The 16241-nt window shown below is 33.7% G+C and overlaps 2 protein-coding genes across 8 annotated transcripts; both read left to right on the top strand.

Annotated features, from left to right (window-relative positions):
• Positions 1-6755: 6755 nt before the first annotated feature.
• On the top strand, positions 6756-9913 carry LOC127787237 (protein DETOXIFICATION 34). Its single transcript, XM_052315184.1, has 7 exons — positions 6756-7256; positions 7393-8018; positions 8100-8156; positions 8242-8480; positions 8592-8710; positions 8778-8864; positions 9717-9913. Exons 1-7 carry the CDS (start codon positions 6945-6947, stop codon positions 9774-9776), a joined length of 1500 nt encoding a protein of 499 aa, XP_052171144.1. The 5' UTR covers positions 6756-6944; the 3' UTR covers positions 9777-9913.
• Positions 9914-12509: 2596 nt separating this feature from the next.
• Positions 12510-15932, top strand: LOC127787065 (bifunctional L-3-cyanoalanine synthase/cysteine synthase 2, mitochondrial). 7 transcript variants are annotated; one of them, XM_052314915.1, is made up of 10 exons: positions 12510-12735; positions 13401-13510; positions 13596-13653; positions 14134-14397; positions 14483-14620; positions 14703-14754; positions 14976-15055; positions 15171-15230; positions 15382-15462; positions 15568-15931. In XM_052314915.1, the coding sequence occupies exons 1-10, from the start codon at positions 12574-12576 to the stop codon at positions 15664-15666; spliced, it is 1104 nt and encodes a 367-aa protein (XP_052170875.1). In that variant the 5' UTR covers positions 12510-12573; the 3' UTR covers positions 15667-15931. The 7 variants fall into 7 exon arrangements, 4 of the variants coding, with proteins under 4 accessions (XP_052170875.1, XP_052170879.1, XP_052170876.1 ...); XM_052314917.1 differs by lacking the exon at positions 12510-12735 and having other exon boundaries at positions 13458-13510; positions 14159-14397; XR_008020092.1 differs by lacking the exons at positions 14976-15055; positions 15171-15230 and having other exon boundaries at positions 15568-15932.
• Positions 15933-16241: the final 309 nt, after the last annotated feature.

Raw genomic sequence — 16241 nt, 5'->3', positions numbered from 1 at the left:
CAAAGTTGTGTTGTTTATTAATATGCTTTTTGTTTTTCTTGTTTTGCTCCAGCTCATTGTTTGTTTCCTTAGATTTATGTTAAAATGAGTTATGGTCAATTTTATGATTTTTAAATTATAAAATTTTGACATAATTGTATCTATTTTAAGTCGATACCAAATGAATTAAACCCGAATTTAATTAAATTGAGGTTAAAAAAATCAAATCGATCATCAGCTCATGATTAATTCAAGGTCAAACAGCAAAGAAAAAAAAAATCAAATATTTTCACGAATTTACAAATTTATCCAAATATTTCAATTTTAACAATCTTATACCAATAGCTACAATTGAGTGTAATTTTATCTAATATTTTAAATCAATTTAGGAGGCATGTGACGCGCCATGGGTAAATCACACTAAATGTTACAAAATTTTGGCCTTTTTTTCAATTTGGTCACTAAACTTTAATTCCTTGCAAAGTAATAACAAAATTTTAAAATGTTTTGCAATGTGGTCACTAAAATAATTTTTTGATGGTTCCTAATCGAAATTGCTGACGTGGTAATGATGTGGCGTTGATGTGGAGATAATATGACCATTGTCACATCAACAATTTTGGCGAGAAATTGTCAAAAAATCACTTTAGTAACCATATTGCAAAAACATTTTAAAGTTTTGTGATCATTTTGCAAAGGATTAAAGTTTAGTGATCAAATTGTAAAAGACACTAAAGTTTTATGACCTTTGATGTGATATATCCACCTGTCATAAAAAAAAATATATGAGTGGAACTCACATGTATATATATAAAAAAATAAAATTACACATGTGGGTCCCATTTATATAATTTTTTTTTTAAATGGATGGTTTATCATGTCAATAATGACACACGTCTCTCAAATTATATATATTATATATACCGCATATATTATTTAAATATACATATACATAAAAGTAAAGTAATATTCAATTTCGAGTCGAGCCGAACCGATCCAGCTCGTAGTCATCATCGAGTTAAAAAAAATAAGCTCATATCGAGCTCGAGCCAAGCTATGAGCCAACATAAAATCAATCGAGCTGAGCTCGAGCTGGGCCAAGCTCGGCTCAGCTCGGCTTATTGCTATCCCTACACGTCTGTCATAAAAAAAATATATGAGTGAGATTCACATGTATATATATAAAAAAAATAAAATTATATATGTGAGTCCCATTCATATATATATATATATATATATTTTAAGATAAATGGTTTATCATGTCAATAATGACACACGCCTCCCAAATTAATGTTGGGTGTTAGATAAAATTGCATTCGATTAAGTCAATTGAGATACAATTATTAGAATTAAAATGTTTGGATAAATTTATAAATTTGTCAATTTTTTTTTATTATTTGCCCTTAATTCAAGCTTGAATCTATCAAGAAAAAAAAATTAAAATTAAAATTTATATAAAACTCGAATCGATCCGATCCACAGGATTATTAGAAAGGAGAGATTTTGATTGAAAGTGACCTACAAAATTAGTTTAGTTTTATTAAGGAGGTCAATCACTTGCTACCATCGTTGATTAATAATTTGTTTGGTTGACTGGAAAAGTATTTGAAGCTCAGTGGACATGGACGTCTTAGTTGGTCCCCAGACGGAGTGTACACTCCGTTAGATTGGAGAGCGATGTGCACCGTCCGATTTGATATTTTTTGAGGTCAAACCGTATTTAACGGTTTGAAAAAATTCCTAAATTTGATATTTTTGGTGTTTAATTGTGTTGCTTGGAAAAATACTCGAGAGGCGAGTGAATTGGGTTTTTTAAAAATTTATAATTTTAGTTTTTGTTAAAAACTTTTAAATTATGATCTTATAAAAGGGTGATTGCAATATGAATAAGAATAATAAAATCAAGCAATTATAAAGAACACGAAAATTTTTATAGAATCTCGACTCTTAAAAGAGCCTACTCTTCTCTTTCAAGATTGAGGTTGAGGGTATCATTAAGGAAATATAATACTAATTTTTAATTAGAGAAATAACCAATATACAATCTCTTATCTAAACAAAAATCACTAGTACACTACTAGCAAATACAAATATTTTACACAATAAGTGAATAAAATAACAAACTTATAATTAAAAACAATTTCAAACAAGTCACCAAATATTGAAAATTTCAACAATCAGCACACTCCCGGCACTTTGAATGCTCTTCTAATAGTTTGCTCTATCTTTCTTTTAATCTCCATGCTCGCCTTATATATATAATCTCTAGAGAACTAGCTGTTATATAGGGGGACAAAAAACAATTTTGAAATTAAAAAATTCTTCAACTTTTTCAAGTTGCAACTGAAGCATTTCAACATCTATAGGTATTTTAGTTTACAACCATATCATAAAAATATATTGTACAAAAAATCAATCAGAGAAAGCCGAGGAGATAACCTAGTATCAAATTACTCATAACCTTTTTGAGACAAAAAGTTTTTAAGAGTTAGAGACAACAAAATCAAAATCTACAAAAGTGAAGTCAAAACATATTTTCTTTAAAAAAAAAAATTATTTTTTGCATGAAGAAAAGATATACATATTAGGATTGAAGACAGGGTGAAAAATATTTTACATAAATATCTTTGAATGTGTGTAACATTTCAAAATTTTGAAAAAAAAAATAATTTTTGTAATTAAGATGAATTATTAATGATTTTTGGATTTGAGAAATTTTAATGAAAGAAATTAAAATTTCTATATTTTGGAATAAGGAGATGATTAAAAGTTTTTGAAAATTTCTGGGATTTTAATGAAATTTTAAAAACTCAAAATTGGGATTAGTATAAATTTAATGATTGCATATTAATAAATGAGGAAGTTGGTAGATTGGTTGGCACGTATGTGCGAGGGGTTGGCTGTGGTCGGGGGTTCAAGCTTAGGGTGTGTGCGGGAGTGGAATTTTTACAACCAAGGGGGGTGCCAAAACGACGCCGTTTTGGGCACCACCTGGAGGCCTTGGGCTATTTGCTAATGCCACGCAAATGTTTCTTGAAATCCTTAGCTTTTCGATTGCTTCCAATTGCAAGCAATTGCAGCCACAAGAAATTGAAGCCATGTGGTGAATGAAAAAGCATTACTTGAGAGAAGTGAGAGCAACAACACATTAATTGAAGATGTGAATGGGCATTAAATTGATATGGAATTGATGAATTAAAAGAGCATGCATGAGATTTTAAAATTGGATTTGGCTACCAAGTAGCTTGTGAATTAGAAAACATGTAGCATGCAATCAAAATGTGAATTGAGTATGGAATTAAATTGATTTGAAGGTTCTGCGAGCTAAATAATGATAGCACGTGAAAGGGAGATGAACGAGAGTTAAAAATTTATTAAAATTTTAAAACAGAAATAGAGGAAGAGCTCTATAAATAAAGCACTTCCATGAAAGGAAAGTGCTTGCACTACAAAAAGTTAAAGGAAAGATAAAGCGTTAGTCATAGATTGTGCAAATAATTGAGCAAGTGAGAAAGTTGTGTTCATAATTTAAGGTATGAGGTCCAATAGTATATTCAAAAGTGGTTTAGTAATATTTAATTAAATAATTCTTTTAACCTATTATATTGAATTTTTGTTAGAAGAATTCTAACACATGACAACGATATTTTCAACACCTAAAGGAATCTATTAAGGCATCAAAAGCAAATGGTAACGGTCAATATATATTTTATATGCAAATTTTATAATCATAACTTATATGTGATGACAGAGAAATATCTAAGAGGCTATAAATTTTGGGGATTGAACAGAGCTCGTGTTAGGGTTCATGGAAAATTATATGGGGGCCACTAAGAATCCAAGATGGATGGGGTGGACAAATCTGCATGCATGAATCATTTCATGTTTTCATTTCTATGTTTGTTATGAATTGTGATTTGTTATTTTATATATGTAGCATTTACTGAGTCTTAGGACTCACCCCCTAGCTAACTATATAGATAACTCCGGCCTTAGTTTTGAAAATGTAGTGTGAGTGGAAGCATCGCCCACAAATGCGATCAAAGAGCCATGAAGAGTTTTTTATTCATGAATCATTTTTAAATTTGTGGTTGTAATAAAGTTGTGTGATAAACGACATTTTGGGGTATTTATGTGCGAATCTAGTCATACCTAATAAGGGGTATTGGGTGAATGGTTGGATTTGTTTATAGTTATATTTGAAAAGAAAATATAAGCAAAGGGGTATGCATATAAATTTATTTATAACTTCATTCAAATTTCTCTCAATCCCCAGGAGAGAGGCATCACAATGTGTAACAAAAGAAATGTAGAAAGCAAAATGCAACATAAATGATCGTTGGACTTCGGTCGATTGAAGTTACAACTTTGGTCGACCTAAGTCATCTAACAACTTAATGCATAACTTTAATCGAAGGATCAGTCGAATTAAGATCAGAGGCCAACGTTCTGGCCAACTTCAATCGACCTAATTTAAAATTTCAATCAACCTAAATTGCACACGAACAAATTTAAACATTTTGTCTAACTTTAGTCGACTTAGGCTTAACTATCAGTCGATTTAAGATACATAGTCATGAAAAACACATATTTTTCTTCAAAATAAACTAATAAAATAAATTTATATCAAAAAATATTTTTGTTATCATCAAAATCTTATATTCTTATCCTTAAACTTAACAAATTGATAAAAAAAATAAAAATTATTTTATATCATATACTACTGATGATGGAAGATAAGACTGATCACCAGGTACTGGACAAGATTCATATTTTAACCTTTGTACTTGCACTTTTTTTTATTTAAACACTTGAACTTTGTGTTATTTTCAATTACACATCTGAACTATGTAATTTTGAGTTAATTGCATCCTTGAATTTTTTGTTATTTCACTTATACTCTTAAATTATGCTTAATTCATTGTCCTCAACAAATTTTTCGATATGCAATTAACTTGAAATTGCATAATTCAAATGTGTAATTGAAACGAAAAAAAAGAGGTTCAAGTGTTTAAATAAAAAAAAATACAAGTACGAACGTTAAAATATGTATTTGGCCCCATATGCTTCCTCAAGAACTAGATCTCATGATTGACTTCTTAGGGACAACACGCGAAAGAGAATGAGGCGAGGCTAGGTTTCTTAGTATAGTTTATAATGCTCAAGTTAGTAAAGGAACAAATAGAAATTATGAGATTGTAGTCAAATGATTTTACTCGTAAGGGTTATCCCTTTATGGGATTTTTGAAATTATTCTCAAGATCTCGTCCGAGAGATTCCTAGGGTTAATTGTTTTCAGACATTTGAATTTAATTGGGGATAAATCCATCAGATCTGATTGAAGTCCTTTTAGATTGAGAACTAAAAGTTAGATTAAGGTTACTCCTTTGGATCTAAATTTGGGCTAGAGGAGATGACACATGTCACCCCTTATTGGCTTGAATTTCAAATATATAATGACGTTAGATTGGCTTCCTTAGAGGGACATTTTGATAAATTTGATATGTCACATCATAAAGTAATATATCAACTCAAAATCCATAAATCATTTTCTTATTTACACTAAACCTAATAAACTATTTTTTTTCTTTTGTCAAAACATCATTACATGTATGTATGTAACGAACTCAAGAATCATCTGCAATAGCCTAGCTAGACGACTAATATATGTACATAAGCAATGGAGTGTAAATTAATTTTGTAAAGCCTAATATCTTAAGGTAATGTTTATTAAAATGAATTGAAATATTTTTTAAATTAATATATAAAACAGTCAAGATAAGACTATGAAGTTAAATTTTTTATTAGACTGTTTGTTAATTTTTTTAGAATGTACTGAGAATTATACTTTTTTTTTCTATATATTTATTAAAATACATATGATAAGCACCGAGATAAATTTTTTTTTATCAAAATATCCCTCTCATGATCAAAATAAATAAATAAAACAATGGTGAGTGAGCATATGAATCTTTTTCTCTTATTTGTAAAATCCTAGATAAATTTATTTAGAGGGGGAGAAAGATTTACTTATTTGTTTTTTGATAAATAAAAAAAGTCATATGACTTATTTTCAATGGATTGACAAATAAATTTAACAAATATAATGAAAAACACTTTTATCTTTATTGCTTGCTATATCCTACTTTTTTCTAGCCCATATTTTGATTAACAAACACTATCTAAACAAGACAAGAGATGAACGAGAATTATTCAACACACAAGAAGCCCTCGACATTTAACCTACTTGTAGTTCATTTCCATATGTTTATTAAAATACATATGATAAGTATCAAGATAAAAAAAAATTTATCAAAATATTTCTCTTATTATCAAAATAAATAAATAAAACAATGGTGAGTGAGCATATGAGTTTTTTTCTCTTATTTATAAAATCTCAGATAAATTTATCTAGAGAGGGAGAAAGATTTACTTGTTTGATTTTTGATAGATAAGAAGTTATGTGATTTTTTTTCAATTGATTGATAGATAAATTTAACAAGTATATTAGTAAACATTTTTGTTTAGAATGATTTATATATCTTACTTTTTTTTGTTCATATCTTGATTAACAAACCCCACATAAGCAAGACAAGAGATATCGAGATTTAATATAAAGTTTTAGAGAATTATTTTTTAGAGTAATTTTGATTTAACTGTTTTGGTAACGGTATCAAATTAACGGTCACCATTAACCGAAGTTCCCCATCTCCCATTTGGCAACAAAACCTTGTTCATAGTCACCAACAAAATAATCCAAAACAAAGATCCAAACAAACAAGAGAAAAATCGAAAACTAGATTGGAAACCAAGAAGATCAAGAACAGGGCTTGATTGATCATCACGAAGCAGCAAAAATTGAGGGCAGCAAAGACAATGGAGACGAAGAGGCAGGGGAGAGCAGCAACGGTTCATCCTCTTCCTCTCCAAACCCACCAAAAACAGAGAGAATCCTGCCTCTGGAAATGGAGGCCCCGCCGTTGGCTGTGGACCTGGCAGTTGGGGAGGCCGAGCTCCACCCGGCGCCGTCAACACTGCTGGCCTCCGGCGAGGATGGAGACTACCCCCCCGTCCGAAGCTTCAACGACGCGAAAGCCATCTGGTTCATTGAGTCCGCGAAGCTGTGGGCGATTGCAGGGCCCATTGCTTTCAACATTCTCTGCAATTATGGAACCAATTCCTTCACCAACATATTTGTTGGCCATATTGGGGATTTGGAGCTATCTGCAGTGGCTATTTCCTTGTCTGTTCTTGCAAACTTCTCTTTCGGCTTTTTGGTTAGCTTCTTCTTCTTGTTGAGATTGCGATGAATTTGAATTAGCTCTGCACGAACGCTATGATTGTAGCAGAGTTACGTTGATTGTTTTGAGTCTCGTGTTTCTTCTAACATCGATGGTACTCGAATGCATGCAGCTTGGAATGGGAAGCGCGCTCGAGACTCTATGTGGACAGGCATTCGGAGCAGGGCAGCTAGAATTGCTTGGAGTCTACATGCAAAGATCATGGATCATCCTATTTGCCGCCTGCTTCTTCATCCTGCCACTGTACATTTACGCCACGCCGATCCTGAGGCTGCTAGGCCAGAGAGACGACATCGCAAGGTTAGCCGGGGACTTCTCCATCCAAGTGATCCCTCAAATGTTCTCCCTGTCGATCAACTTCCCGACCCAGAAGTTCCTGCAGGCTCAGAGCAAGGTGTGGATCATGGCCTGGATCGGGTTCGTGGTGCTGTTGGTGCACTTGTGGCTGCTGTATCTGTTCATCAGCGTGCTCGGGTGGGGCACGGTTGGGGCTGCAGCCGCCTACAACGTGTCGGCGTGGCTTGTGGCTCTGGCTCAGGTCGGGTACATTGTTGGTTGGTGCAAGGAGGGGTGGAAGGGGCCGTCTTGGTTGGCTTTGAGGGACCTTTGGCCCTTTGTGAAGCTATCTGTGGCCTCTGCTTTCATGATCTGCCTTGAGATTTGGTACTTCATGAGCATAATTGTCCTCACTGGCCATCTTGATGATCCTGTCATTGCTGTTGGATCTCTTTCCATTTGGTAATTTCACCAATTTGCTTGTTCAAAGTCGCAAAGAAAACTGCTTTCTGTGGCCCCTAAGCTTTTTGTGTTGCCTTGCAGCATGAACATCAATGGCTGGGAAGGCATGTTGTTCATAGGAATCAATGCAGCCATAAGGTCTAGTCTCGTACTGAGGACACCTTTTTTGTTTGTTTGTTGGTGTTACCGATCTAATTTTCTCTTCTTTTCTTGACCTCGACAGTGTTCGAGTCTCAAACGAGCTCGGAGCTAGGCATCCCAGGGCTGCCAAATGCTGTGTCTTCGTGACTGTGGCTCAGGCCCTGCTCATTGGGATCATTTCCATGGCCATGATCATAGCCACAAGGAACCATTTTGCTTTCTTCTTCACTGACAGCAAGGAAATGCAGAAAGCTGTTGCTCACCTGGCCTACCTCCTTGCCATAACTATGCTGCTTAATAGTGTTCAACCAGTTATATCAGGTAAGCAAACTAGTGCTCGAGTCAATCGCTCGAGACTCAAGATTTTAAGTCATCTCTGTACGTAGTCTTACCTTTTATTAACTGTTCTTCGATAATGGAAAAAAATTGCAGGAGTGGCTGTTGGAGGAGGATGGCAAGCCCTTGTGGCTTACATCAATCTGTTCTGCTATTACATTGTTGGCCTGCCCTTTGGATTCTTTCTGGGTTACAGAACAAAGTTGGGAGTGGAGGTATAAAATCAAACAGATCCTTTTTTTTCTCTGATTTTCTCTCTGATTTTCTTTGCTCTTGTTATAGGGAATCTGGATTGGGATGATTTGTGGGACTCTTTTGCAAACATTGATCCTTCTGTTCATCACATGGAAAACAAATTGGAATGAAGAGGTTTGATCACAAAGCTTTCACTATGATATGCATATTTGTTGTTGGGATATCTTCTTAAATTCTAATTTAATTACTATTGTTATCTTTGTCTAATAAGATTAACTTAATGGAGGAAAGACCTCTCAACTAATCTCTATAAGAGGATTGATTTTAGTTAGGGGATTAGAAAGGTTTGGAGAATTTAATTCTGTCGTGATTTTGATTTGGTGCCTATAAATACACGATCTTGGTTCAATGATTGATAGACTATTTTTAATAATCTGTGGAGAGAGATATCTAGATTATTGTACTTATGTGTCTAATAACTTGATTACTAGAATCTTGATGTGTAGTGTGACTAGTTGTCTAAACCCATGAGCTTAGTTTGTTTTGGTTAATGGATCATTCCCGTATAGTAAGATTGTAGGGTTAAATAATATAAATGATCACTGAATTTCAATTTAGTATATAATTCTATAACTATCGTCAACTAGTGTTAAAAGAAACTAATGAGATGTTGGCGTGGCTAATAATGTAAACAATTAAACAACACAAATGGTCATTAAACTTTATACAAAAGTATAAAAAAATTATTGAACTTTGTACTAAAGTACAAAAAATATTAACATTTTGTTAGTATCCTTAAATGGCAATTGAAGGTAATTATGGAATTATATACTAAATTGAAATTCAGTGATATTTTGATTATAAATTAAAGTTTACTGACTTTCTTGTATCTTAATGCAAAATTCAATGACCAATTATGCTATTTAGCTGTGATTGTGAACATAAACTATCAAGACAAAACATGTTAACTTTTTATAAATTATTATTTTTCTTATTTATTTTTTATTTATTATTTTTGAATCGCAGGTAGCACAAGCATCAGAGAGACTAAAACAGTGGAGCGGGCAAGAGCAAGATGAGATTTAATCCCTTGCAAAAGCCAATTCCTCACTCAATTGAGGTTTCATTTTGGTCATAAGTGACCAAATCTAATTACCTTTTTTGTTAACTCAAAAAGATTGCTTAAGACGTGATTTGAGCAACTTCCATTTTTATCGAACACGAAGAGGGTCGATTAGTTTTTTTTTTTTTTTTAAGATTGTTCTTAAACACTCACTAATTTAGGTTTTCTCATGTTGAAATCTTTATAATTTGTATATTTTTGTCTTATTCTTTTATTTTTCATAACAAACTAACCACAAGCTGACGTGTGTCCTTCTTATAAGAGGATGCCATGTCTCACGCTCTTTCTATCTTTTTAAAGAATCTTTTGTATCTGAGGTATCTCTCTAACTGATTCAAGAACTGTGGATCGATCACAATCGAATATCATGCCCCAAAAATTACACAAAAATCTTGTCAATAATCTCACTCACCCATTACAAACTAGGCTATATAAATGATACAATTTTTAGAATATAAAGCAAGACACATCCTCGTAATTTATTACTTTATCACGCTCCTCAGGGTGTGTTTAATAACAAGAAAAATATATGAAAAATATCACATTTAAAAAATTGAATTTCATTTTTGGTGTTTGATACATTATATTTTTCATGAAATTAAATTTCATAGTACAATCAATAAAACATATTTTTGCCTTTTTTTCCATAAAAAAAATTCTATAGAACACACCCTAATTTGATCTTTGAGTTAATTTTGAAGGACATAATACTTGCACTTGCTATAACACTATGGCCTCGTTTGTTACAGCTTAATTAAAGAAATTATAACATCTAGCTTTTTAGATTATAGCTTCTAAAACTTAGAATAAGTTGTGAACCTGTTTGCTGCACCTTCTTAGAAGTTGTAGTTAAGTAGTTGTGGTGTTTGATACCATAAGCTGTAAAATAACTTATTTTTGTATAATTGTTTATAATACCCTTAGTAATTATAGAATGATAATTGAAAAATTAATTAGTGTATATGTATAAGTTTCAAGTGTTATAAAAAAATTAATTAAAGTATAAAGAGAGAGGAAGATGGCGAGAGAGAGGAAGAGATCTAAAAATAGAGATGGCGGTGGAGAAGAAAAACCCATGATTGCGTAGACAAGAGGGTAATTCTTTGTTAAAAATAAGGGTAAAATTGTCATAAAAATGTAATTATTTAAGCAGAAGTTGCAAAAGTTGAGATACCCCAGTTTTGAAAAAGCCAGCTTCTACTCCTTCTAAAAGTTAGTAGAAAGTATAAGTTAGAATTCTATAAACTAAAACAAACACTACATTCCAACTTTTTTGAAGCTAGAAGCTAAAAATTACAGCTTTTAAACTGCAACAAACAGGCCCTATATGTTCCATACTCCAGTTCCTAACAACATTAATGCGCGCGCATATATATATATATGTATCATTTTGCCCATAAAATGATAGTTTTTAGTTTACTTTGTCCTTGAAACTCTAATTTTTTAATTTTTTTTTTGGCTCAAATTCACCTTCCAATTAAATCATTGGAAAAGTTCACGAGTGAATTTAAGTTAAAAAAAAAATTAGAAACTAAATTGACTAAAAAAAAATAAAAAATCATAGATTAAATTATAAGAGTGATCAAATTCGGACAAAAAATAATTGGTCCGATCCTTGGTCCTAATATTAACCATAATTAATTTTTGCTTCACCATGATTCAATCTATTCTCCATCTAAGATTGAAAATCTATTATAGTAATTAAATATTAATAATAATTAAAATAAAAAATAATACATAATATATTAAATATGCATAATATATATAATATTTATCGACGTTCAGAATTAGCCGACTGTAATTCGTAGGCCCGGAATGAGGTAAATATGTCCAAATACAAGAAGGAATCACAAAATAGAAATGACATATGGATTTTTTACGTGGTTCGGTCAGAACGATACTTACTCCACGACTGTTTTCTGGGCATTCCGACAGAGTAACAGTATAGCATTTTTCTTGTTCTTCCCTTACAATGGTGTTTTTAACCCTTATTTATAGCGATTGGTGTTTACAATTGTACAAGATATAAAAGTATAAAGATAAGATATGATGAGGGACTAGCTGTCCTTATCATCTGCATAAAATCGGGAGTGAGATCCTCATTACGAGGGATTTGGCTTGCCTTAGATAAAGTGAGTGGGTCCTTGCTTCCGATTGTTCAATAGCTTTGTTGCTATGCAAGTTGAATAGTTTGACTGGTGAGTTAATAGGTTAGACCAATAAGTTAGAAGCACTGTTGGAGGCTAGTTGGGTATATCGCTGCAAGCTTACTAGAAATCTTGCTGTGAGCTCGCTTGGTTCCGTGATTTGATCTCAGATTTCAATGATGTATGAGCTTGCCCTAACGAGCTCGATTGGGCCCATTGGGTTTTAGGCGATTAGGTCAGGTTATTTAACTGAATCTAACCCATAAGAAATGGTACGAGAAATATATATAACAATATTTATTTTTAAAATTTTATATTGAGAAAATAAAAAATCAGCTCTTGTGGTTGGATTTGGTCCTAACCCTAAGTAATCCAATTTTCAATTTGAAATCTTTACAAATTGAGATCTCTAATCTAGTTTAAACGGAACCAACTTCCCTAACAAATTCAAATTTCTTTCTTCTTTTGTATTAACAAAAAATACTAAAAATTAACACAAATAAACAAAAGTTTTATTCTCATAAAATGGTCTTAATCCTTTCAGCAGCAGCAACAGCAGCAGCCACACAAACCCCTCTCTCTCTCTCTCTCTCTCTCTCTCGCTTCATCATTCATGGCTGCGTTGGCCAGCTTCACCAAGAGAAAACCCATCATATTCAGAGCCAGAAGGTTCTCAACCCAACCCATTGCCGATTTCCCTGCATCATTTGTTCGGAGGCTCAGAGCTCTGCCCAAAGATCTTCCCGGCACTAGCATCAAGAGAGACGTCTCTCAAGTAACTGCCGCAATCTCTCTCTCTCTCTCTTCTTTGAATTTATTGTTCTGGTTTGGGGTTTTTCAATTTCTATCTTCGTTGTACTTTCTTGTCTTCTTGAGAATGTCCTGTGAAGTGGGTGGGTTGAATCGTGCTTTTGCTGCAGCTGTTTCATTGGCTATTAATTGGTGAATTGTTCTTCCCACAAGAAAACAAAAATGGAAAATCAAATTGAAGAAGCACAAGAGTATAGGAAGAACAAGCAGAATGGGAAACAGGACAGAAAAAAATAAAAACCTAACAATTAATTGCAGTCTTTTTGGGAGAAATTTGGTAATGGAAATGGAAAGGAATGAAAAATATATTAAATAGAAAATGATGGTTTTATCCTCTTCATGGAAAAGATAGCGTGTGATAAGTGCAGTGCCAATTTGAACTTTCAAAAAACTATTCAGGTTGAAGTTTTCAGTACACATGATTAAGTTTTCCATCTATTTTACCCAAATTTAGGACTTTGGAGGAGAATGGATGGAAAATGTTTTCATTCCCTTTCATTGTTGTAGTCTCTCTTAGTCTTAGATGGAGAGAATCATTTTCCATTCGTTTCCATTCCATCCCCTCTCCCAGAAGCACTGTAAATTCTTGGATAGCATTACTGATGAAGGCTTACATTGCTTACACCCTAGCTCATTGGAAGAACTCCCCTTGTGTATCTTAACAATGTTACTGAAGGCTGTGGAGCCTATGTTGCTGTCAAGCAAGAGATGATGCAACCTACTGCAAGCATCAAGGACAGGTGATCTAATTTATAAGTTCTTGTTCGTTATGGCTCCATTTTGTTCTTTTTGCCACATCTTGAAATTGATTTGTTTGGCTTCCAGACCGGCCTTGGCCATGATAAAAGATGCAGAAAATAAAGGGTTAATTACTCCAGGAAAGGTTAGCAACACAGTTTTTTTGTTTTAACTAATACGTGAGACACGATTAAGATAGTTTGATTATGAGAATAAAGCTAACAGAGGTTTATGTGAGAAGAGTAAATGGAACAGGACAAGAATTTAGCAAAGAAGGTAGGCCAAGACCAAGAAAAACTTGATGGGAGACTCTTCGGTATGATATGAGTTGTGAAGGCCATTGATAGAAATGATTGAAGAGTTAGAATTCATGTAACCGGCCCCATATAGTAGGATTAAGACTTGATATGTTGTTTTTGTAGCTACTCAATTAATTCGAGTCGGGAAACAACCTCTTAGGGAAAAAAAGGAGAAGATTGCGTACAAATATGACCCTCCTTGACCCTCGCAAGGCAAGGAGTTTCATGCATTAGAGATGCCCTTTTAACTAATTACCCTGTGATTAAGTCACTGAACTCTCTTGATTATCACTTGAACTAACTCTGAGGTAGGGGTAACTCATCAGACAGTGCTGATTGAACCAACATCAGGGAACATGGGGATAAGCATGGCTTTTATGGCAGCCATGAAAGGGTACAAGATGGTTCTTACCATGCCCTCTTATACAAGCTTGGAAAGAAGGGTAACTATGAGAGCATTCGGAGCCGATTTGATTCTCACAGATCCAACCAAGGGGATGGGGGGAACTGTTAAGAAAGCTTATGAACTTTTAGAATCCACACCCAATGCTTTCATGCTGCAACAATTTTCTAATCCTGCCAATACACAGGTACCCAGTCTTAAACCCTTATCTTTTTTATGCAGATGAGCAGTCTCAAATTGATCGCCATGAGTGATTTGAACATTGAAAACAGGTTCACTTTGAGACCACTGGCCCTGAGATATGGGAAGATACTTGTGGGACAGTTGACATCTTCGTTATGGGAATTGGGAGTGGAGGTACAGTATCTGGTGTTGGACGCTACCTGAAATCCCGAAATCCAGATGTTAAGGTAAAACTAGCTATAGAGCATTCTTTCATCTTTTCATGTTATGGTGATTTATATATCCTTGAATTTGATAGTATTTGTGCAGATTTATGGACTTGAGCCTGCTGAAAGCAATGTACTGAATGGAGGTAAACCAGGTAAAGTAACCACATCATTTCGATTTTCATTCTCCTGCTCCAATCTGCAGTTTTGCTTGTCTGTGAAAATGGAATGGAATATAGAACGAAATTCTACTGTAGTTAACAGTTGAAGGCAGCTATATGCCGCTACCCTCCATTTTTTCTTTTCTTTTCTCACCCACCTTTACGAAGAAATGTACCATAGGATGTCGGATTAATATGGGATCTCTTCCGTACAGGGCCTCATCATATAACTGGAAACGGGGTTGGCTTCAAACCAGATATATTGGACATGGATGTAATGGAAGAAGTTCTTATGGTATAACTTATTTGCTAGTCGATTTGGAGAAAGAATCAGTGTGATCTGCATAGAACTAGTCTCATTCCTTATGACCCAACTGATCAAATAGGTTTTGCTCACTCTAAATTTATAGGTTTCTAGTGAAGATGCAGTGAGTATGGCTAGAGAGTTGGCATTGAAGGAGGGACTAATGGTATACTATTCAACAACAATACTCTGAAATCATATTCTATCAATCTCAGTAGTGCAGATGCCCCTAATCTTTTCAGCTAGAGAAGTTTGAACCTTTTCTTATTCCGGTTTTAGTAGGTTAGATTAGACAGCTGATCCTTCTGTTCTTCTAGGTGGGGATATCATCAGGAGCTAATACAGTTGCAGCACTTAGACTTGCAAGGAAGACAGAGAACAAAGGCAAACTTATCGTGGTATGATCAATCTTTTACCTCCTTTTTAGCGTGCCATTAGTTGTACTGAAACTCAGGTTTCGACTACAAATCTTTTACAAAAACTGTTGTCGCTTCGAATGTCAGACTGTTCACCCAAGCTTCGGGGAGCGGTACCTGTCATCTATACTGTTTGAAGGGCTGAAGAAAGAGGCTGAAAACATGGAACCAGTCCCTGTTGATTAGTGCCAGAATGAGCAAAATGCAATGCTTGTTTCAGTTTGTCCTGCAAATGGTGTATTTAAAACTGTTGTAGTCTGGTGAAAAAAGTCATCTTCTAAGGTGTCAATCTTACTTGCAACTGTCAATCGCTGCATCAGAAATGGCCCCCAATCTTAACAAACAATTTTCACCATTCTTATGTTTTCACTTGTAAGGATAACTCTTCGAATTTTAGTTTGATTACGATTGTTGTCTTATTTGATAAGATGGAGGAAGGATCTCTCGAATAATCTTTTATTATATGATGATTTTATTTTTGTTAAGAGGGTTAAGATAGGTTTGGAAAATTTATTCCCGCCATGATTATGATTTTAATCATGATTTTTTATTTATAGATACACTATAGTTCGATGATTAATGGACCATTCATAATATAATAATCTGAGGAGAAATATATTCAAATTATTGTGATTAAGATTATTGTGATTGTGTGTTTCGCATTATATGTTCCACAACTTAATAATTAGAATCTTGTTGTGTGGTATGACTAGTTATTTAAAGTTATGAGATGAGTTTATTTTGACTAGTAAATTATCTCT

The sequence above is a fragment of the Diospyros lotus genome, chromosome 12 (genome assembly GCF_014633365.1).
Source record: "Diospyros lotus cultivar Yz01 chromosome 12, ASM1463336v1, whole genome shotgun sequence".
In the NCBI taxonomy this organism is placed as follows: domain Eukaryota; kingdom Viridiplantae; phylum Streptophyta; class Magnoliopsida; order Ericales; family Ebenaceae; genus Diospyros; species Diospyros lotus.
The sequence above is the reverse complement of the archived record's forward strand: the minus strand, read 5'-3'. Positions and strand labels throughout refer to the sequence as shown.

Coding starts and splice junctions, on each gene's coding strand:
- LOC127787237 (XM_052315184.1), top strand. CDS start 6,945: ATGGAGGCCCCGCCGTTGGCTGTGGACCTGGCAGTTGGGGAGGCCGAG. Junction 8,711..8,777: donor GAACAAAGTTGGGAGTGGAG/GTATAAAATCAA, acceptor CTCTTGTTATAG/GGAATCTGGATTGGGATGAT. Junction 8,865..9,716: donor AAACAAATTGGAATGAAGAG/GTTTGATCACAA, acceptor TTTGAATCGCAG/GTAGCACAAGCATCAGAGAG.
- LOC127787065 (XM_052314915.1), top strand. CDS start 12,574: ATGGCTGCGTTGGCCAGCTTCACCAAGAGAAAACCCATCATATTCAGA. Junction 12,736..13,400: donor TCAAGAGAGACGTCTCTCAA/GTAACTGCCGCA, acceptor CTTACACCCTAG/CTCATTGGAAGAACTCCCCT. Junction 13,654..14,133: donor GGTTAATTACTCCAGGAAAG/GTTAGCAACACA, acceptor GTAACTCATCAG/ACAGTGCTGATTGAACCAAC.